This window comes from Myotis lucifugus, unplaced genomic scaffold (genome assembly GCF_000147115.1).
Source record: "Myotis lucifugus unplaced genomic scaffold, Myoluc2.0 scaffold_0, whole genome shotgun sequence".
Lineage (NCBI taxonomy): Eukaryota > Metazoa > Chordata > Mammalia > Chiroptera > Vespertilionidae > Myotis > Myotis lucifugus.
Window position 1 is genome coordinate 771,405 of NW_005871048.1, and position 23,875 is coordinate 795,279.

Below are 23,875 nucleotides of genomic sequence, written 5' to 3' on the forward strand. Positions count from 1 at the left end.
CAAAATGCGTTGTCTTTTGCGTTTCACAGGAACAATGTAGTCGTCATCGTCGTCAATAATATGATCACATGGATTTGTGATTATGCTCATAGAATTTCTTTTTCGATTCATTGTACCTTTTTGGGGATACACCAAATTTAGAAAAGTTAAACAGTAAATCTAGATTAATTTGATACTTACCTTTTGCGTTGCTTCGTCTAATCATTTTGAAATACACAATTATTAACAATGAAAACCACTTACGGAAGAATACGTCCGATCACTTTGCAAACTGCAATAAATGTGACGGAGCGATGAGAAAAAGACGAGAATCACATTACCTAACACATGCAAGAAGAGCTATTGCTCCGATTGGGATTCATCGATGTAAAAGAAACAAAGCGCTATCGCGCTGCTTGGTATTTCTCGACATAAAATAAAACAAGCGCTATCACGCTGTTTGGGTCTTTTCGTACTCATTTAGAGAAAGCGCGGTTGCGCTGTTTGGGATTCTTCGACAGTGTTTTTTCAATACCCCCTGGGACTCAAACGGTTAATAAAGGAAAGTGAAAATGTCTCCATTCTATGAAATTTTTTATCAACAAAGAGATGGTTAATGGGCAAAACAAGGAACTCTGAACTTGGCAGATTACAAGGACATTCAGACACAGGAAATAAGTTTCTCTCCATCAGGGAGAACAGCATAGAGCAGACAGAGATGAAGGTGAAGAAGTTGGTTGGGGCATTGGTAAACATAATTAAAACCTTCACTGAAAGAGAATAGCAGAGAAAATAAAAACAATTCCAGAGATACCCATGAAGGAGACACCAGAAGACGACAAAACTTTATTAATGCAGGGCTGATCCTCTCACTTTAGCAATCAGCATATGAGGACATTGGAATATTCTTATTGTAGACTGCTGTATTCATTTTGTTTTAAGTAGAGATTAAAAATTGTTCAATAAAGGTATATTTTATATATGTTTATATATATCCCAACTCTATTTTTTTATTTGGCCTTAAGAAACTTGTCCAAGAAGGTCTGTACTATCCCAGATAGGCCCTTGAATGCAACTCCTGAGAGAGCCGAATAATATTTAACTCCTGACTTTAGTGAAGAAATTGCCATAAATACTAAACCAATCATAAGAAAGAGGAAATTGACTACTTCTTTTGAATTCCAAGCCAAGGTCCTCAACTATCTGGATTGAACCCAATTTTTAAAAAAAGTTATCTTGGAATAGGTAATATCCAGCTTATAAACATGGATCAGTTCTTTGCCTTAATTTTCACCTAATCCAAAGAGTAAGTACCAAGAAACCATAAACCCATTTTTCCTGATGGTTCAAAGCAAAAGTTTAGGTTTCATAGTAACATCCTTTCTTTATGAAGTTTCCCCTCATTTGCCCTCCCCGGGTAGAAGCCTCACGTGGACTTCCTATGATAGGAATTATTTGAGAGCTCTTCTGCAGTCCTGTCTCTCAGCAGAGACAAATGGGAATGTATGTCAACTGTGTCTCTTTGTCTTATATTGATTGATGCCTTAGAACTTCTTTGTCTTTACTATACAGTAGGAGTGGGGAACGTCCAACCCATGGGCCATCTAAGGCCTAGAAAATCATTTGATCTGGCCCTGCCAAGGCATTAGGGGTGAGTTAATGAAATGTTTGACCAAATATAGCAAGCTAATTTTTAAGTTGGTAATTTTGTATGGCCTGCAAATGATGTTATACACATCCAAATTGCCCTTGGCAGAAAAACAGTTCCCCACCCCTGCTATTTACCTAGGGACCAGAGCTCTTCATAGATTACTATTAGGTTTGGAAATTGGGAACTGTGATCAAAAGGGAGGTATAGATGTAAGTTCATAGAATTATGCAAAGCTGTCACAGAGCATGGTTCACAGGATAAAGAAGACAGAAAGCCCACAGAAGGATGCTTGCTTGGTAGGTTTAGGAACATGGTCCCAAGTTAGGATTAGAACCAATGATCAGTTCTCACTTGGCCCTCTACACTAGAAAATACAGATGCTCCCCCAATAGAGGTACCTAAGTTGTAACCCACAGGGAAGTGGAGCAAAATCCTCCCAGGTAACAAAGTGATGGAAGAAGTGAGGACTCAGAACACAAGAATATTTCTGATTTCAAACAGCAAAAATGACGTAGAGGTAAAAAATAAATAAATAAATAAAATCTACTTGTAATCAGGGAGTCAGTCACAGTACCAGGCTTTGGAGTTAAATGAACATAAATGTTCCCATTCTCTACCTGGTCTGAAGAAATGGGCTCAGTAGTCTCTAAATCCTTGTCAACACTCAATTGAACATGTCAGAGATCCCACAACTAACAAAGAGAGGCAAAACAATCTTATCAGACAATAATCCTGCATTATTCTTACCCTGGGAAAACACGTTCCCATAATTCTCCTGCCTGTTGTCCCTACTGAGATTCCTCCGAGCCAGGTTCTGACATCCCCACTCCTCCAGGATGAGGGACACAGCCATGTCCTCGATCTTCACCATCGCCTGAAATATGAGATCCCCACACTCAGTTCCCCCAAAGCTCAGGGATAAACCCACTACCCAAACCTGGAGTTAGGGACAGAATTGACTACAAACCTACAGGGTGCTGGGAAAGAAAAGGTGACGGTACCAAGCTCTGGTGGATTGAGGGGTGAGTGGGTCTACTCTGTGGGCAGGACATCAAGAATTGAGTGTCCTGGGTGGAGACTGTTATAAAGATCTCCAGGAAGAGAGGCAGATATGAGGGTCTCAGAGGAGGGCAGAGGGGCCCATGGCTCACCTGGGAATCTGCCGTGAATAGTGCAGAAGCCATTGTTTGGTCTCTGGGACTCCCCTCGTGATGAGGGGCAGGAACGTGGGTGGCAGGGAGAGCTGAGGGAGGAAAAAGGAGCTATGAGTAAAACCAGCTCTGCTCTGGGCCCAGGGCTCTCTTTTTCCTGCACCAGCATGTTCAATGTTCAACTACAGAATAGAGAATGAAAAAAGAAAAAGCATGACTTCTGTTTTCTCAAGACTTCTACTCTTAAGCTGGATAAGGAATAATGTAAAAGGAACCTTAAAATCACTTGGTCCAACCCTATGTTTTAAAGAGGGGAAACTGAGGCCCTGAGAGGTCAAATAACTTGTCTAAAGTCACACAATTATGAATGTCAGAGCCAGATCTAGAATACAGGTTCCTACTCTCAGCTACAGAACTGAATAACATTTAGCCCATGATTCAAGCCTAGCTCAAAATTTCATTTTCTCAGCTGGCCGGCATGGCTCAGTGGTTGAGTGTCAACTTATGAACCAGGAGGTCACGGTTCAATTTCCAGTCAGGGCACATGTCTGGGTTGTGGGCTTGGTGCCCAGTATGGGTGGCAGGAGGCAACTGATCAACGATTCTCTCTCATCATTGACGTTTTTCTTTTCTTTTTAATATATTTTTATTAATTTGAGAGGAAGGGAGAAGGGGAGAGAGATAAAAACTTCATTGATGAGAGAGAATCACTGATTGGCTGCTTCCTGCACACCCCACACTGGGGATGGAGCCTGCAACCTGGGCATGTGCCCTGACCGGGAATCGAACCCAGGACCCTTCAGTCTGTAGGCTGACGCTCTATCCATTGAGCCACACCGGCTGGACATCATTGATGTTTCTAGCTCTCTCTCCCTCTCTCTCCCTCTCCTTTCCTCTCTGAACTATTAAATAATTTTATTTTTATTTTTTTTTATTTTCTCCAGTCCAAGGAACAAATAACAGGACATCAGAATCCCATTTAGTTGTAAAAAAAACACAAGGTAGGAAGGGGCTTCCTACTTCTGGGTAAGTTTTGCCATTTTTTGTCCCTCTACATTTTTCCCTCACTTATCCAGTTTTTTGATAAAATATAGATATGGTTCAAACGTTAATGAGACATTTATAAGTATATAAAGGTAGGGGTTGACATTCATCTAATAAAAGATATTTAATATGTCATATACTAACTGCAATGGGTAAAAACAATTAGAAAAATTTTAAACTGCAATATTAAAATCCTCCCTTGCCAAGTAATATTAGAGACATGAATTTGAATTATTAAACTTGTTTTCAGGAGGTACAATAATAAAATAAGCTAAAGCAAAATGTATGAAAGATTAAATAACTAGCACTATAGCCTTCCAGGAGCTAGGAAACACTCTGGAAGATGAAGAGCACAAAGAAGAAATTGAGAATAAATGTATATGTCTCAATTTGTTAAAGAACTATTTACTAAATAACAACTGGATGTACCAGGGTCTCTAACACTGTTGCTCTGGTAGCCTGAAGGTCTGATTTGGAACTTAAAATCATGACTACCCTCTTCAATTTCCTGATTTCGCCCCCTGTATAGTGTGGAGACCTTATATACCCTAGAACAGTGGTCAGCAAACTCATTAGTCAACAGAGCCAAATATCAACAGTACAACAATTGAAATTTCTTTTGAGAGCCAAATTTTTTAAACTTAAACTATATAGGTAGGTACATTGTTATTAACTTAATTAGGGTACTCCTAAGGTTTAGGAAGAGCCACACTCAAGGGGCCAAAGAGCCGCATGTGGCTCGCTAGTCGCAGTTTGCCGACCATGGCCCTAGAAGGTCATAGGTGGACAGTGGTGGGTTAAATATCACAGTGTATTGGTTTACACGGACTTCTCCAGCATATGAATGCTGGCTACCCTCCAGAATGCATAAAAAAAATTATTTAAGCTCTAATAATTAAAATAATTTTTATTTATATGACCCTGAAATGATGCTTTTCCTCATGGTTCTCCACGAAAAATAAATGTTTTCCATCTTTTCCTATTGTTTGAAAATTCTGAAAGTAACCTAGAAAGAGTAATGTATACAATGTTTTTATACATTTTTTAAATGAAATGAATTTTAAAATTGACTCTTTATAAAATAATTTATGATGTACTATAGTGTTTCAAAACCAGGCTGAAAGTATACTATCTCTTCCCAGCACTTTCCAGTAAGAAAAAAATCTGTTAGACATCAGAATGCTAACAATTCAAGAAGCAACACAATATCTACCCAAGTTCATTATGCACATTTCATCTACTTCCCTAGTAACATTATTTAACTCCTGGGATTAGTCCGTAAATTGTATTTCCCCTAATATTTAGTAATAACAATAATGTATAATAATAAAAACATGCTTCTTTATTACAGGCACTTAGCAACACAGAGAGGACACAGCCATCCTGAATAGTTTGCTTCTTTTCCCCATAAGAAACCTAGTTTCTTACCCCGTGATTGTAAGAGGCGGGGTTTCCGAGATGAATGCTTGAAATGGGACTGGGTGGCCTCATGATGAAGGTCAAAGCTCGAGGACTCCTGAATAGGATCCAGAGGCACCATCCCCCTTGCGAGCATCTCAGGTCCATGCACTTGACCTGGGACCTGAGAACAAACAGGTTAGGTCTGAGGGTAAATCACTTTTTAATGAATACTTTAAATGAGCAAAAAGAACATAAGTATACCAGGATGTAAGGGAGATAAGGCCAGAATACTTTTTAATATTCAAGCAAAACAAGGAGAATAACCACTACAGACTACTAAACAAGCTTATATTAGTAGCCTGTATATTAGTTTATTTTATATATATGACATGATATATATACCTATTATATATATTATATAAGTAGTATCTTATCCTATATAATAAAAGGATAATATGCAAACTGACCCTAACAGCAGAACGACTGGGAATGACTGGTCACTATGACACACACTGACCACCAGGGGGCAGACGCTCAATGCAGGAGCTGCCCCCTGGTGGTCAATGTGCTCCCACAGGGGGAGCTCTGCTCAGCCACAAGCCAGGCTGACGGCTGCCAATACAGCGGTGGTGGCGGGAGCCTCTCCCGCCTCCTCAGCAGCGCTAAGGATGTCCGACTGCAGCTTAGGTCTGCTCCCTGCTGGCAAGTGGACATCCCCTGAGGGCTGCCAGGCTGCCAGAGGGATGTCTGACTGCCAGCTTGGGCCCAATCCCCCAGGGAGCGGCCCTAAGCCAGCAGGTCGACATCCTCCGAGGGGTCGCAGACTGCAAGAGGGCATAGGCAGAGCTGAGGGACCCCCCCAAGTGCACAAATTTTTGTGCACTGGGCCTCTAGTCTACACTAATAAAAGAGAAACATGGTAATTAGCGTACGACCGCTACCCTTCCCATTGGCTAATCAGCATATCCTTATGCAAATTAACTGTCAGCCAAGATGGCGGCTGGCAGCCAGGCAGCTGGAAGCGAACATGAGGCTTGCTTGCTCCAGGGACTGCAGACTGCAACGTTCCCCGCCTGACTTGCCGGCCTCTGAGCTACAACTCTAAGCAACTATGTAACAAATATAGAAGCTAAACAAAACACCAGAAACCAGCTTTCAGCCAGCCGGGATCTCAGAGCTAGAGTTATACATTGTTTCGATTATAGCAGCGGAAGCCTCAGAGCTAGAGCCAGAGCTAAAGCTGGCACAGAATAAAAAAAAAAAAAAGAAAACAAGGAGCGGTTGGGAGCCTCAGTCAATTGCCAGCCTGAAAGCAGCCCTCAGCTCCTCACCCAGACTGGCCAGGCACCCCAGTGGGGACCCCCACCCTGATCCAGGACACCCTTCAGGGCAAACCAGCCGGCCCCCAGGCCTCTATCCTATATAGTAAAAGGGTAATATGCCTCCCAGCACCGGGATCAGCGGAGCCGCGAGGCCTCCTGGCACCGGATCAGCGTGACAGGGGGCAGCGCCCAAACCCCCTGATCGCCCTGCGGCTCTGTGTGTTACAGGGTGTGGCGCCCCAACCCCCCCGCTCCCCACAGGCCCTGCTCTGTGTGTGACGGGGTAGAGCCATAACCTCTCCATCGGCCCTGCCCTGAGTGTGTCAGGGTGCAGCGCCCCAACCCCCTGATCAGCCCTGCTCTGTGGGTGATAGAGGGTGGCGCCCCAACCCCCCCCTACACGGGCCCTGCTCTGTGTGTTACAGGGTAGAGCCATAACCTCCCCATCGGCCCTGCCCTGAGTGTGACAGTGGCGGCACCCCAACCCCCTGATCCGCCCTGCTGTGTGTGTGACAGGGTATGGAGCCCCAACCCCCCTGATCGGCCCTGCTCTGTGTGTGACAGGGGGCAGTGCCCCAACCCCCTGATTGGCCCTGCTCTGTGTGTCACAGGGGGTGGCCCTGCAACCTCCCCATCGACCCTGCCTTGAGTGTGATAGGGGGCGATGCCCCAACCCCCCAATCAGCCCTACCCTGAGCGTGACTGAGGGTGGCATCGCAACCTCCCAATCCGCCCTGCTCTGTGCATGACAGGGGGCGGCGCCCCAACTCCCCAATCGGCCCTGCTCTGAGCCCGACCAGGGGCTGCACCTAGGGATTGGGCCTGCCCTCTGCCACCCAGGAGCAGGCCTAAGCCAGCAGGTCGTTATCTCCTGAGGGGGCCCAGACTGCGAGAGGGCACAAGCCGGGCTGAGGGACCCCCTCCTTCCCCCCCGAGTGCACAAATTTTTGTGCACCGGGCCTCTAGTCTATTATATAAAAGCCTATAGTTATCACGCCATCATGCCATAATGACCGATCAGTAGGAGCCTGTGTGTGCGGGTGGGAGGGGCTGCATGTGTGGCGAGGCGTGCCCCAGGTGGGCGGGGACTTGACTCTGGAGGACTTGACCAGAGGCGCGGGTGGGGTTCTGGGTCCCATGGGGAGGCGGATGGGTTTCTGAGTTCTGCCTCCCGCAGCAGCGGCCGCAGGACTCTTTCTGGGTCCCGCCGAGCAGCGGGACTCTGGGTCCTGGGTCTCATGCAATTTCGCACGCTGGGCCCCTAGTATATTAACACTAATACTAGTCTAATACTAAGACTACTACTATTAGCTTTAAATCAGTAACTTTCTCTTTGCTCCAGTCTCAAAGTCCATGTGTTCCTCACACCTAAGTTTTACCTCTTCTCACCTGCTGTCCTGATAAATCAAGCTCCAAATCTTCCAGAAGGGTCACAGCCTCCTCCCCACTATCGGGACGGTATTCCTGCAGCCAGGCTTGGAGCTCCTTGGGCAGGATGGAAAGAAACTGCTCTAGCACCAGCAGCTCCAGAATCTGCTCCTTGGTGTTTATCTCTGGTCGAAGCCACTGATGACAAAGTTCCTTCAGTCGACTCAGAGCCTCTCGAGGCCCAAAAGTGTTCTGATAACAGAAGTGCCTGAAACGTTGGCGGAAGATCTCTGGGTCAGGAGGAGGAGTCTCCTGCAGGCTGGAATCCTGCCCCCACATGTGTTCTTCCTCATCTTCCTCTTCTACTTTCACTATTACGATACCATCCTTCTCTTGGGCAGCCTGGGGGGACAGACCAGTAGCTTCCCTTGATTCAGCAGTCATCATTCAGGCTCAGAGAACTGACTTGATCCAAATAAAGTCTGTCCTTTCTGTCCTTGAAAATGTTCTCTGATATCTGTTTCTGTATGATTCCTGAAGTATTAAAAAAAGTGATTAGTATCTTTATGAAAAGTGGCCTGTGCTACTAACACTTCATGCAAGGCACGAAAAAAGCCTCCAGAGCCACACTGTTTTGACTACCACTTTATACATTAAGATTTGCCTCCAATGGGCAAATTCCACCCTAAGCATCTTATCTCCAGGAGAACAGCAGGTTAGGACATCATACCTTTACAGTGCTTAACCCAGTGAGAGCTGAATGTCAACAGGGTACAGGCAAGAGACTTCAAGCAGTACACACATAATCTTTTTTCATTTTTTATTTTTGTTGATTTCAGAGAGGAAGGGAGAGGGAGATAGAAACATCAATGATGAGAGAGAATCACTGATTGGCTGCCTCCTGCATGCCCACACTAGGGATCGAGCCCACAACCCAGGCATGCACCCTGACCGGAAATTGAACTGTGACCTCCTGGTTCAACCACTGAGCCATGCTGGCTGGGCCACACACAGTCTTATTTCATCCCACAGCAATCCTACCAGGTAGGAACAACTGCTAGTACCATTTACAGATGACATGGCTCAGGCTCAGATAATTTAACTAATTTGCTCAGCAGTAGCTACCTACCTAGTGGAGTCAACAGTCACACCAAATCCGAAGCCCCAGAATTGCTAATCCACCATCCAACTGTTTCTATTGTTTTTTGGGGGGTACCGTGTGGTCATTCTACAGGGAAGAGTGGGAGCCTTCGTCCTCCAACACAGAGGGCTGTTAAGGTGCCCTCATTTACTTGCTCACTTTTAGATATTGTGATTTTTCCCAGTTTACCTGACATCAGTCCATAGAATAATGGATTATTTTACCTAGCTTAAAAGAGACAAGCATGGGGACTTGGGAAGTGTGTGAAGGGGTCAAACGGTACAAAGTTCTGGTTATAAATTAAATAACCAGAACTGGGGGTGTAATGTACAGCATGGTGACTACAGTTAGTAATACTGTATTGCATATTTGAAAGTTGCTGAGAGTAGATCTTAAAAATCCTCATTACAATAAAATTTTTGTTTAACTATGGTGAACAGATGTTAACGAGACTTACTGTGGTGGTCATTTCACAATAAATACAAATACTGAGTCTTTATGTTGTACATTTGAAACTAATATGATGTTATATGTCAATTATATCTCAAAAAAGAGAGAAGCAGCTTTAAAGGTTCTTACAGAGAAACTACAATTATGAGAAATACTAATGATGCAAACACACATAAACAAGAAAATGGCACAGCTGAAGTTTCTATTTAGAGCAAGGTTTTACTCAGCTAGATGAGGAGGTAAAAACCAATGTCGATCTAAATCAAACAAGGAGTTAACCAATCAGTGAGAAAACAGCTGCTTAAAAAAAAGGGTATAAGGAAAGAACTACTACGAGGACAGATGTATGCTGGAAAACATACATTGTTATGTAATTTTAACAGCCATAAATGACTAATTATCCTTATTACCTAGTCATTTAAAAAACTTGGAAATATTTTCTAATCTGTTTAAAAATGTCCCAAATGAGGAATTTTAGTAGGTCTTAAACCTGCTTGTTAAAAATATAAAAAAACCTTTGATTAGTTTGTAGGAACAGATGATTTAAGGTCATGGAAAATGGAAAAGTACTAGCTGAATTTCAACAACAAAAATTTAGCATGGTTGGTGGGCATATTACTAAACAGTCAGTTGACAATATGTTCCTTCCATCTGAATTGACAAATCTTTGTGAAGTATCTTTTTCACCTCTACAACCATCATAAGTAAGCATCAAACTCAAGTTTTAGAGACAGCATCCAATTTCTGTATCACAATTATTTAAGTCAAGAGTTGAAAACTAATGAAGGATTTTAAATTACATGGCTCTCATTAAAAAATTATTAGTAATTTTGGTAGCAAAGGTACATCTAAAGCGCAAGTTATTTTTAAAGAGCACTATTTAATGTATTTTTAATTATACAAAATATTGGTGTAATAGTACACGTATATAATTTTTAGTTTTTAATTGGTAGGAATGTGTGATCATAAAAGTTTGGAGATGACTGCTCTAATCACAAAGAACATGATTTTAATCCGAGATCACAAGATTAGTGTTTCTCATTTTTTTGTCCTTAATGAAAAACAGAAATCCTTATTAAACTAGCAGTCTATAATAACAATAAAGAATATTACAAGAAGAAGAAAAAAGAATATTACATTAAAAAAAGGCTTTCTAGCTCTAACCGGTTTGGCTCAGTGGATAGAGCGTCAGCCTGCGGACTCAAGGGTCCCGGGTTCGATTCCGGTCAAGGGCATGTACCTTGGTTGTGGGCCTACTTATCATCAGATCTAAGCTAAAATGCCCAGTGGGGGGTGTGCAGGAGGCAGCTGATTGATGTTTCTCTCTCATTGATGTTTCTAACTCTCTATCCCTCTCCCTTCCTCTCTGTAAAAAATCAATAAAATATATATTTTTAAAAAAGGCTTTCTATTTAAAGGAAGTGGGGGAACTAAGTCATTTCTCCAATGACATTAAACTAGTAAAAAGTCCTATTGTAAACCTTCCCTTCTTCTAGCCCTTCCCTTTAATACCTTCAGACCTGTTCTGTACCTCACCCTCCTTGCTGTAGTAAATATTTTGTTTTTCAACTTCGGAGCAGTTTTCCCAATAAAGTCCTTAGAGCTATAATTACTCAGTTTCCGAAACATTTCTGCCTATCCGCAATATTCAAGGTGTCCTATTAAACTGAGGAGAATAGAAGGATGAGAAGCACTAGTCCTCTTTTTACACAAATAATTACAGTACAAAGTAGAATGTGCTAACTGTTCTAAGGAGGTTTCAGCAGGAGTGCAATTGAGCCCTGAGAAGTAACTTACCTGATGCATTAATAAGGCAGCTTCCAGGAAGAGGCCCACCCCCCTGGGAGCTGGGGGCATCAGAATAGCCAAGACCCCAAAAGACTGCTATAGGGAAAGGCAGAGAGTAAGTAGTTCAAGAGATTATCCCTTTGGCTAGCTTAACCCAATTGGAGGATAAAGAATTCCTATAAGTCTTAGTTTCTTTCTTTTTATTCTGAAAAGTCAAAAGAAAGAATATCTTCCTGCTATATATCTCTTACAATTATTTTCCACCATCCTAATTCAAGCTCTATATCTCCTACCTAGTCTAGTGCCATAGCCCCATAGTTTCTCTAGCTTCAATTTCTCCCTGTTCCAATCTGAACATACCAAGACCAACACAGTACTGCCAGAGTATGCTTCTGATCATTACCTCCTTCCCCTCAAATACACCACACTGTACTTTTCTATCTTACCTTACTACTTTTCTTAGTAGTGATCCCCTATATTTCAGCCTCTTTGGCCCATTAATGTCCCCTAAGCATAGGTGTGATTTTTAATTTCCTACCATATCAACTTTATTGGTCAAATTTTTATGCACCTTGCAAGTCCAAATTAAATATCTTCCTCCTTTGAACATCCTTAGTACTTTCTTTGTTATTACTCAAGGCACTTACTTATTTTCTCCTTGTATTATCATTATTGGGTTGCAGTTCCTATCTCCACTTCCCAACTAAAATTTAAGCTCCTCAGGAGAGGGAGTCTTGTCTTCTTTGTACTCATCTCCTCACGCACCTGGCAGAGTTGAATTCTGTTAAGCTGAATAGACGAAATAAGAACTACTCAAGCTATTACAGCTCCTCCTGCCATCTTCATATTGTCTTTAGTGGCAATTATGATCATATATTCTACTAATATCTCAATCACTCGGGCTCAGAATCTCACCTTGCTTGACTCCTCTCTTCTTACATGCATTCAGTCTCCAAGCACCAGGGGAAGCAATTGTTGTTCACTTATTTTCTAACTAGTTCCATGAAATCCAGCGTCCTCTCTTTGGTTCACTGACTTCATTTTCTCCCAATGATTCCTCCACCTCCTACCCTCTGGATTATTCTTCCTAAAACTTATAGCCTAGCAGTCAACAACTTCCAGTACCTGATCCGTTTCCCCTTAAGCTTCATTTCCTAACCATTTCTCCCCCTCTGCATGAAACTTTTCCGTCTAGCAAAATGAGTTTATTCAGTCTTTCCTAAATATGCCTTGTAATTTGATTGCCATCCTCTCCTCACATCATACTCAATGCCTACTTATCATCAGATCTAAGCTAAAATGCCCTTTCCCCTCATCGCTGTCCAATTCAAGAAGCCACTAGTAGGCGTAATAGTAAGAGCCAATATTTATTGAGTGCTTTCTAGGTACTAGGTATTATATTAAGCATTTCACACAATCTTAGGAGCTGGGTACAATTATCATCTCATTTTATAATGACAAAATTAAGGTTTACTGCTGTTTTTTAAAAATATATATTTTATTGATTTCAGAGAGCAAAGGAGAGAGGGAGAGAGAGACACTGAGAAACATCAATGAGAATCATTGATCAGCTGCCTCCTGCATGCTCCCTACTGGGGATCGAGCCTGCAACCCGGGCATGTGCCCTGATCGAGAATCAAACCGTAACCTCCTGGTTTATAGGTCCATGCTCAACCACTGCCATGCTGGCCGGGCAACTACTGTTAAATAACATACCCAAGGTCACACAGCAATTGGAAAGGGAGAACCAGGATTTGAAATTAGGTCTGTGGGACTCCTCAGTTCAAACTCTAACCATCAGCCAGTTTGGCTCAGTGGATAGAGCATTGGCCTGCTGACTGATGGGTCCCAAGTTCGATTCTGGTCAAGGGCACATGCCTTAGTGTGGGCTCGATCCCCAGTAGGGAGCATGCAGGAGGCAACTGATCAATGACTCTCTGTTTCTATCTCTCTCTACTCTGAAATCAATACAAATGTATATAAAAACAAATCAACTCTAATCATCATACCAAACTCACTCTGTCCCAACATGGGGTGAGGAAGGGCTTCTGTGCACATACAGATTCTGAAGGCGCCTATGAAGGATGACCACTCAGGAATGGGCTTCGTTTGATACCCACAGTTCTCACTAGAGAGCTGTGCAACTAAGGAGACACCGAATATGTAAATGGGAATTAGCTAAAATCAAGTGGGCAGGGCCTTCAACAGGGTAACTGAGCAGAACTAGCCTAGCAATCAGCAATCTTTTTATGAAAATTCTATACTGTCTTAGCCATAATAAGAATAAAGGAAAGGAACCTTGATTTGTATTCACACCTGGGCCAGAGTTTTAAAGAGTAGGATAGTCTGAGTCAGTGGGACTTAACGGGAAGATACTCTGAAGAAGTGAGAACTAAAGGGACAGACATGAGGGCATAGGCACATTCCCTCTTCCCCCAATTTCAACAGTTCCTCTCCCCTGTCTCCCACTCTGGGCAAGAGAAAAGTCACAACAGCAGAAGGGCTGGGTTTTATTTTAGTTTTCCCAGATGATGTGAGCACACAGCTTTTCTCCTCTAAACTACCTGGCGCTGTTTTTATTTCTGTAATTTTCCACGCCTTCCGTCCTCAACTGGACTATTGTTAAGGGTAGGCTTCTTTGTACCTATTAGACCACTTAGTAAGATTCCTTGCAAGCATTAGTTTTTTAAAAAAATACTTCATTGAATTGACATTACTTTTTTTTTTTGCCCATTCATACACAATTCAATGTTATCCTCAAATTGGCTACTTGGAAGTTTCATGAAGTTGCTCTACCACTTACCAGCTGGTGATTTTAAGCAAATTAATCTATGCGTGTTTCTTCACTTGTATAGTGGGGATAAACAGTATTTGCTTCATAGAGTTGTGAGGATTAAATGAGTTAACATATGTAAAGCACTTAAAAGAGTGTCTGGCATTTAGTAGACACTAGAGAAGTATTTTAACTTTTTCCAATAAACTTAAGAGATGTAATTTATACTTCCCAATTTTCAGCCTACTTAAAAGATTAAGCAATGGGAGAAATCCCATAGTGAAAGCAGTACAGGTTGAAACACCTGAATTCCAGTCTCTCACAAATAAGTTACGCGTCCCTGAGTTATTTCATCTCTGGCATTCAGTATCCTTATCTGTTAAATTGGGGGAAGATGGGAACTGGGAGGAGAATACTACCTCTGGGGTCCGTCTGAGCTGAAGAGCATTCTGACATTCTATCCGATTTAGATAAGATTACCCCCAGCAACTAGTTCTCATCAAGGATAAATACAAACGATTTTCTTACAAAAAGGGCTTGGAGTTACAAGTTCACTTTATTCCACAGGTTATTTTTTAAACAGGCCATTATTTTTTTTCAGGGTGTATTGTAGTCGTCAACGTTTAAACAAACTGCCCTCCTCTCATTTTTCAAAACAGAGCTATAAACCGTTTAAAATATAAAAAAGGTACCTTTCAAAGACAGCTAGCTACACAAAGAACAGTGATACTACCCCTGGATGAAAAGGTAAGATTTAACACTGTGTAGTTAGATGCAATATAAAGTTAGAAAAAAATCTAAATGCTTAAATCAAGTAGAGAATAAGCAAAAGCCTATGATATTAAGTAGCTAGTTTGTATTTTAAGATTGGTGAAAACTGCCTGAAATAATGAACAAGAATATTGCATAGCAATTCAGAGTCAATACAACTTGGAAAAAACCTCCTGGAGCACATTGTCCTTACGGTTCCCTATGTAATGAAGCTATTTCATGTGGCCAGCACATACAGTCACAGAGCTTTGTTGATCGGGTTACAATTAATTCTCCACAATTCAACAAGTATTTATTGACCACCTCCAAATCTGCCTAGCACTGGCCTGCACAAGAAATGCTTTCTTTGGTCTCAGGCCATGTAACAGCCACTCTCTGTAATGACAGTGTGGTATTGTGTACTGGAGGCACTGCAGGGAGGGAAGGAGAAGGGAGAGCGCAGTCAGGGTGAATTGTCGCTGAAATTTTTCAATTACATCGACTACATGAAATTCCAAAATTGGATCTTTTAAGAAAACCTAGTTAATTTTGTTAATGACAAAACTGAGAGTTGGCGCAATGTCTTATCCAAGGTCACTCAGGTAATCAGTCTTCTAATGACACGGTGAAATTTCCACCAATTCTCTTCACTCTCACTCACGCCAAGTCAAGCAGAGTAGCTTCCCAGAACCGAAAAATACACCCAATCTTCCTGACAGCTGATTTCTAAAGCCACCAAAATACTCCATAAGGCTGGAAGGAGCGGGATGTCTATCACCTCTCCCACAGCCGAGTCACTTCTTCACCCCCTGGACTAAGCTCCAGCTACTCTGTAACCACCGATCAGGGAGGGATGGCGTGAGGAGCGGTGATCTGGAGACATGAAGGCTGCACTTCAAAACGTGCCCATGTCTCGCCTGCCGCATTTCCCCCTGAAGGTCCTGAAAAAAAATAAATCTCACTGGACTCAAAGCAAATGATGACGAAGGGAGAGCAGGAAAATCAGACTGGAGTCGCGGGTTCGCCCGCAACCCTGTTCTCCGAAACGTCAAACCACCACGTAGACACGGTGGGCGAGGGGCCCCGAAAGGGTCCGCGGCCGGCTTCTCCCCAGTCCCCGAGCTCCCCTGGCCACTGGGGTCTCGCCCCCTCCCCGCCTGGACCCGAGGGGAGGGCGGGCTCCTGGGGACGGCACATCCTAAGGCCGGGCCTGGGGAGGGGACGGGAACTCTTTACATTCCGGCAGGGCCGCCTGGAGGGGACCCCGGGCCGCAGCGGCGGAGCCCACCCTCACGCACACCCCCCTGCGGCCCCGCCCGCCCTCCGCAGAGGCCGGCCCAAGTCTCACCGTGAGCCCCGGGAGCGGCCTTGGGGCGCTGGGAGAGAAAGGGGAGCGGACTCCGGGGCTCAGACCGGCCGAAGGGCGCTGCACAAGGAGCTAGGCCCTCCCGACGCCTCGACACAGACACAATGAGTCACAAAGGCCGGAAGTGTGTCAGCACCTCGTCTTCCGGGATTGCGCTGAGCTTCCGGGTCCTCTCTAGGAGCGCGGGAGGATTTTGCTACTTGGTTCCCTGGGTAGCTGGGCTCCACGCCGGTTCTCCGATGGGCGATCAAGCCTCCAGCTTGGAGTTTCCTGCGGTCAGCTCGTGCGCCCCGAGTGAAAGCTGGGGACCGACGAGAAGGGGGTCCAAGCTTTATGACATATAAACAGACTGTTCAGCTCAGATGCCAATTCATATGAAAATTTGGTTTCTCCTCTCTTCCATCTCAAGTAGTCCTTGTAATAATTGGTTATTATCAAGCATTAATTATATGTCTGTGGCAGAGGAACTGAAACAAGGGTGTAGACAGGAGAAGATCAAAGTGAAGCCGGGGGTGGCTGGTTTCACAAAGCTGCCGTGGTAGCTTCTCGTGGCCCCAGGAGATGTCTGCCAATTAAGTGGTTGGTATTTTCAAATACCTGGCGGGTGGACAAAGGTCTTTCCACAACCAAGTTAGTTAGAAGGTTCTGTGTTTTGTTTATGTGGCATATGCTATTATAGCAGTTTTCATAGTAAGGGTGTTTTCATAGTAAGAGAGTTTTCATAGTAATAGCAGACACTTTTACCTTCAAGATACTCTACAACCTATAATTATGGCCTTCGCCTTTACCTGGCAGAAGTTGCTCCACTTTCTGTGCAAGGGCGACCACGGCTTTCATGGTTGCGACTTTGCTCTACCCGTTCCAAGATGAGTTCATGGAGAGACTAAACTCAGAAGCTTGGTGGCATGACTGAAATTGCTTGGGGGAGATTATTTTCTGAAAAATATGTGAAAACTAAAAAGCAATTACAGTATCATTAAATGAAAGTTGCAAAATGGAGAAAGATAGTAATCTGTAATCCCTCCACCCTAGCCCGAGTATGATGGCTTTAATTTTATCCCTTTCCTATCTATCTTCATAGATACACTATATATTTTTAATTTATTATTTTAGACATAGTTCAAAACTATAGTTGTATTGGATAGGTGGTAACTACCACATTCATGCTATATGACCACTTTTTGGACAAAAGCTGATTGGATTAGGTTTGGTCACCTGATGGAAGCACAATTACACATGGAATGCTAACCTTTGGATCTACAGAGGTGGCCTGGCTTGAGAGGTCTGACTAATGGAACTCTTTGGGCCGTTTAAATGTGAGACACACAGAAAACTGGGGCAAGCAGAAATCAGTAAGCAGAAGCCACTAGTTGACAGAAGCCATGAAGCCATGGAAGTCATTAGTAAGCAGAGCCTTGAGAGAAAACAAACGGAGCTATAGACACAAAGACAGGTGCAGCACATGGCACAACAGAGCTCACAGCAGGAGCCCAGCGGTCGGTCATACTTAGGGCCACAGCATAATGGAGGTGACAGCATGAATAACCTTCAGGCCCCAAACAATGTTTATTCTCTGCATTGTTTGACTTTGCTGCCGATTCCATTATGCCCTGTCTCCTCATCTTCCCTGTGTGTCCTTAGAATAAACCAGCAAAAGAATCTAACTTTGTTCCTTGCCACCTGGAAAAGCCCGAAGTGATAATCATATGTATTACTTAAAAACGCTTAATATCGTATCATTAACATTTTAAATTTTGCTACACAGAATGGATAATTATCATTTTAATAGCCATATAGTATTCCATTGAGCAGCTATACCATTAAGTATTTAATAATTCTTCTATTTCTAGACATGTAGAATACTTCTAAAATTTGGCTGCTTTATGAACTATTTAATTGAAGATTTTTGTACAAATATATTTGGCTAGAACAGTGTTCTAAGCCAGGGAAGGTCTTTCCCCTGGGGACATTGCAGTGTCTGGAGACAGTATCTTGGTTGTTACAACTGTGTGTGTGTGGGGGGGGGGGGGGTTGGGTTGGGGGTGCGCTCCTACTGGCATCTAGTGGGTAGAGGCCAGGGTGCAACTCAGCATCCTACAATGCACAGGGCAGCCCTCTTCCCGCACCCCCACAGAACAACGAGTTACCAGGTCTGGATGTCAGCAGTGCCAAGGCTGAGAAACCCGGATCTAGACCTTAGCAAAACAGAGACGAATTTTAGAGATAACTTGGTGTTACCTGGTCTTGGTGAATCCTTGTTGGTTCTTAATCAGCACCACTTTTCAAAGGTTATATTAACATACACTTTTTTTGGCAAGAGAGAATCCTCTGATTGAATAGACATTCACCCGGACTCCCCCGCCTCGTGTAGAGTCCCCTCCCCTCTCCGGGGACCCACAGGAGTGCCCTGCTCCATGGAGACATGTCATGTGCGTTTCTGCTCTGGCAGGTCCTCTCCTATTTCCCAGGATCGCTCACATTCCTGGGGACACTTCAGTTCTGGCTTCTCTCCTCCAGTGACCTCCACCCAGCAGGAGTGACAGGGACCCTGCAGAAGGTTAGGAAGTCGTACAGAAATGTCAGTGCCAAGGGGACAGGCTCAGGAGAGCGGCCGTTTTTCCATCTTTAAATGTGCCCATTCCCACTTAGGGAGGTGTCAGTTCCCCAAATGAGCATCTCCAAAACCTTGTCATTTCTGGCTTCCAAAGAGTTCCCTTACTTCCCTATCAACTCATTCATGCATTAAAAAAAGGATGCCTTTTGCATGGAATTCATAATTTTTCAGTGTGCTGTATGGAAAAGGTTTCTTTGATCATCTCGTCTGCCATATGGCCAGAAGCAGAAGTCCAGGAGATATATATTTAAGACATGTAAGTTTGAAAAATTATAGATGGTATCGTTGGGAAAAAAAACAGGCTTAATCATTAAATCTTGAAACATTAGAATGAAGCTCTAGCAGAGTACGAAGGACAAAGACCTTTAGATACTGCTTTATAGACAAGATAGTGAGCTTATGGATTTCATTCCAGTGGGATAAGCTGGAGAAGTGTGGCCCTCAATGAATCCTGGGGAAATGAATGGAAGGCAGGTAAGGGCAGAGTTGGATGGACTTTTTAGTTGGTTGAATTACCAGACCCAAGTTATCTTAATAAATTCACAGAAACTTTGAGTGGAGTCTCCAGAGTCAGCTACTACTGGGTTCTGTCCTGTTATTTCCTATACAATAGGATTCTCTTATATATGTTTCATATGACCTGTTTCCTGTTTTATCAGTGTTATATGTGAGAGTGTTGGGGACATAAAATTAAATTTGTGCATGACCCTAAGGATAATGGTATTCACTAGTATGTTGAAGGTAGGAAAGCAATTCTTGTTCCTCCTTCTCCCTTCCCCCCACAAAAAATAACAAACAGGGAATGGATGAGTGACAAAGTAATAGGGACCAATATTCTGCATGTGGGTGGAAAAGCCTACAAAATATCCCTGTGGCTGCCGTCCAAGATGGAAAATCAGTCTGGAAAAAATAAGTAAGAAAGGACTGAAAGTGGAAGATGTGGCTTTTTGACAGCAATAGCAGTGAACAGGCCTGGGGCTCTTCATGGAGACAAAGCTCAAAGTGAGCTAAGAGTGTGATTCAATAAAAGTTAAACAAATCTTAAGCTCCATGAACAGCAGTACAGAATCCAAACATAAAGTGAGAGGCATGCCTTTCTCCATAGTTGTCAGGCCCCCTGGGTGCAGGGCTTTGCCTTCTGGGCACCCTAACAAATCAGAGTGCAGGGAGAGGAGAGTTAGCAGCACAGGAAGGAGCCATGGAAGCTTCTCTGAGTTTCAGCAAAAAGAACAGTGTTTGCTTTGGCTGAAGAGGGGGCTTGGCAGGGGGTGGCTGTGTTAGTCTGCTGGGGCTGCCATACAAAGTACCACAGTCGGGCAGCTTAAACAAAGATGTTTAGTGTCTTCTGGTCTGGAGGCTGGAAGTTCAAGGTCAAGATGTCAGCAGGGTTGGTTTCTTCTGAGACCTTTCTCCTTTCCTTATAGATGGCCTCCTTCCCCTGTGTGTGTCTGTGCCCTAATCTCTTCTTCTTTGAAGGACACCGGTCATGCTGGATTAGAGTCAACCTATGTGACTTTATTTTAATTTAATTGCCTCTTTACAGACCCTATCTGCAAATACAGTCACATTTTGAAGTACGGGGGGTGGGGCACAATTCAGACTATAACAGTCCCTGAATCTTGCCTCCTCACGTGGAAAAGGAAATAGATTTCTCTTTTGAAATTCCTGCAGACAATGCAAAGACCACTGTGTGGGAGTTATTAGGAATACCGATTCTGGCTCAATATAAGGAAAAGCTTTGCCTTAGAAAGGACGGTGTCAAAGATGGTCAAAGAGTGTGGGGGCGGGAGTGACAAGGGGAGGGGGATAAAGACACATATGTAATACCTTACTCAATAAAGAAAAAAAAAGATGGTCAAAGAGAAAGTAGTCTCTTGCTGGAAATGCTGTATAGAGAAGAGGCAGACTAGATGATCCCTTAAGATGGATCCATCAGCCCGAGTGGCGCTGGGCAGGCTGAAGAGTATAGCTCATAGCTGTCAAATGGATTATATAAGACTAAAGTTTTGAAGATAATTTTTAGTCTTTTAAGAGTATATGTGCACGATTACATTCATTTTCACACTGGTCAGGACTTCCTCCTGGTGTCCTCAGTCGGACTTGACCCACCGCAGTGGCTTGACTCACCCAGCTCGAAAGCCCACTTCCAGATCTCAGCTCTTCAGAGTTTGTCCAGCCCCTCCGTGGGAAAGTGGGCCGTGCCCAGCCTTATCTAAAGACAGGCCATTAATGGCTGTCACTATCCTGGCTTCAGAGACCATGATGTTTCCCTGGAAAAGTACTTCCCTGCTAAATTGTGAAGACAGATGCTACTACTTTACCCAGTATTGGACCATTACTTTCCTTGAATCTGGCATATAATGGGTTTTTCCTCCTACACAAATCTCTCTTGGCCTCTTGGTTGCCCTTAATATGCAAAATTTATGGTTTTTCCCCAGCTTCCAGCCAAGGAGGTCACAGAAGGCTTAAAAACGGATGGAACAGGCCTTGCTTATCACATAGTTATTTCCATTTGAATTTCGTCTTGCCATAGTGCTGATAAGGAAAGGGAAATGTCCAGAATGGGTATTAGAAAAAGTCACAGAGGAACAGGCAAGTTCCTTTATAAGGAACTTAGGAATATCTTCCATTTATCCTTAATAGACAATGGCTCAGATTTTTTTCCCATTTGTGAACCATCTCCAAGGACATTGTGGGGAAAGAGTTGGTCTGTGGGGTGAGAAGGAGAGCCACCTAGTAGCCACTATGAAAGGTCAAAAATAGACAAGATTCAGAATAGGAAGAAAATTGACAATTTCTAAATATCTATATATATATAAAAGCCTAATATGCTAAGTGTCCAATTGATCAGTCGCTATGACGTGCACTGACCACCAGGGGGCAGACGCTCCATCCGGTAGGTTAGCTGGCTGCTGGGGTCTGGGCTGATTGGGACTGGGCAAGATGGGCTGGACACGCCCTGGAGTCCTCCTGTGGTCCCTCCCCAGCCAGATTGCAAGAGGGCCCAGGCCAGGCTGAGGGACCCCACTGGTGCATGAATCCGTGCACTGGGCCACATATATATATTATCTTAGAACTCCAGATGAACTGAGAATAAAACTCCTTGTCTTAACAAAACAGCCCTCAATGCTGTTCTCCCTCAAGAGGAGAGAGAGGCAAAGCAGTGGAAGAATTTTCTGTTTGACCTTGGAGTCAGACTAGGCTTCAATCCTTGCTCTGCCATCTTGGGAAAGTTTCTTAACCTTTTGTGTATATGAGAAAAACTGGACTTGGGAAAGTGAACCTGACTTCCTGTCTGTAAAATGGGGCTATCAACAGAATCTCCATTTGGTTGTTGTGAGGCTTAAATAAAAAGCTCCTAGGTTGATATCTGCCACAGAATAATCTGGCGAAGATTAGGCATATCCTTTATGTCTCTAGTTATGTGGTATCCCTCCAAGGGAAGGGATCAGGTTGTATAGCACATCCTTATCCAGTGAAACCTCTTCTCAAGATACTTCGTCTTGTTTTTTGTAGGAATTACTCTGAATGGGACTCAAGGTCTCCATGCCTCCAGCCACATCTTCTTCTTCTTTTTTTCCCCTTGGGAAAAAATGTAATATTTTATTATTAAACAACTCAGGCAAAGATCTTCTATAAGTGCAAAGATTTTCTATAAGTGCAGAGCAGATCAGAAAGGCTTCCATAGGGGCCTCAATAGTAGAGGGATGTGATTCTTTGGATGGTTTTACGATGACATTTATAACCTCCTGGGTATTTTAGCTTTCTGAAGAAAATGTTCATTCAAAAGATTAAATCATACAAAGCATTTAATATCTTCAAATGGATGCCCAATAACAAAACTTTGTAACAAGAAGTGAGTCATAGCACTAAATTGTGTTTATCAAATACTTGAATAAGCTACATTCAGAAAGGACAGAGCAGCTTACAGGTACACGGAGGTACTCTGCACTACCACAAAAGCAGTCACAAAGAGCTTTATGTACTCAGTGTCAAGCTGATGGTTTACTTTTTGCAAGCCATGTATCTCTCAGTGACATTCTCCCAGTTGATTATATTCCAAATAGCTTTCCGGTAGTCAGGCCTGACGCTTTTATACTGGAGGTAATAAGCATCCTCCCACACGTCATTCCCCAGCAGTGGAATAAGACCTGTTGCTCCTTGAAGGGGATCCTGGTTAGAACAAGCTGCAATCTGTAAGCGTCCTTGTTCCTTATCGAAACCGAGCCAACCCCAACCTGAGCCTTGAACGCCAGCAGACACAGTGGTCAACTTCTCCTTAAACGTGGCGAAGGAACCAAAGTCACATTTGAAGGCTTCCAGCAATTTCCCTTTGGGTTCTCCACCACCATTAGGGCTCAGGTTTGTCCAGAAAATGCTATGATTGATATGGCCTCCGCCGTTGAACGTCAGCGCAGGCTGAAGAGCTATCTGAGTTGTGATGTCACCCTTGGCCAGGTTGTTCACTTTGGCCGCCTGGTGCTTGCTGTGGTGCAGCTGCACGATCTGGTTGGTGATGTGAGGCTCCAGGGCACCATAGTCCGAGGGCAGGCAGATCGGGGAGGGTGTGCTTCTGCCGGGAGCCCAGGGTCCCCAGAGCTGGCACCAGCTCCCCGCTTGCGCTGCACGCCGCCCGGCACAACATGGTGACACCGCCCGCAGTCCTCGCCGCCGCGCTGACCGCTAGGGACGGACCAGTGAACCGGTGACCCGGGCCGCGCCGCCCAGCCACATCTTCTTGTATCAGCTGGCTTCTGAAATAAACATTCCCACTGCCCCAGGGATGGTGCTCACTCCTGGTCCTTGGGTAGGAATAAATTTGACTGCTTGACAAATATGATCAACTTTATGGAGCAGCCTCAATTCAGAGAGGCACACATATGAAACAGTTTCTTTTCCACCCATTGTCCTCCTCTGTGTTATCAAATCTCCCATCTCTCTGGGTGACAGGTTTTACAATGGCACCTGAGGGAAACTGTGTGTACCCTAGTCACTTTCACGTAAGATTCTGCCCAGGTTAAAACCCTAATTTCATCTCTGGTGTACAAGTTCCCTTTTTTTACTATTGCCCAATTTG

The 23,875-nt window shown here is 43.7% G+C and overlaps 1 protein-coding gene and 1 pseudogene across 1 annotated transcript in view; both read right to left on the reverse strand.

Moving 5' to 3' along the window:
* The window catches only part of LOC102421416 (zinc finger protein with KRAB and SCAN domains 1), a 50,291-nt gene extending 33,956 nt beyond the window's left edge, over nucleotides 1–16,335 (reverse strand). Inside the window, 5 exon segments of the mRNA XM_014453121.2 lie at nucleotides 2,378–2,504; nucleotides 2,782–2,873; nucleotides 5,254–5,407; nucleotides 7,938–8,450; nucleotides 16,167–16,335. Coding sequence (XP_014308607.2) covers nucleotides 2,378–2,504; nucleotides 2,782–2,873; nucleotides 5,254–5,407; nucleotides 7,938–8,363 — 799 coding nt within the window. The 5' untranslated portion in view covers nucleotides 8,364–8,450; nucleotides 16,167–16,335.
* Nucleotides 16,336–22,659: 6,324 nt separating this feature from the next.
* On the reverse strand, nucleotides 22,660–23,518 carry LOC102434436 (annotated as a pseudogene).
* Nucleotides 23,519–23,875: the final 357 nt, after the last annotated feature.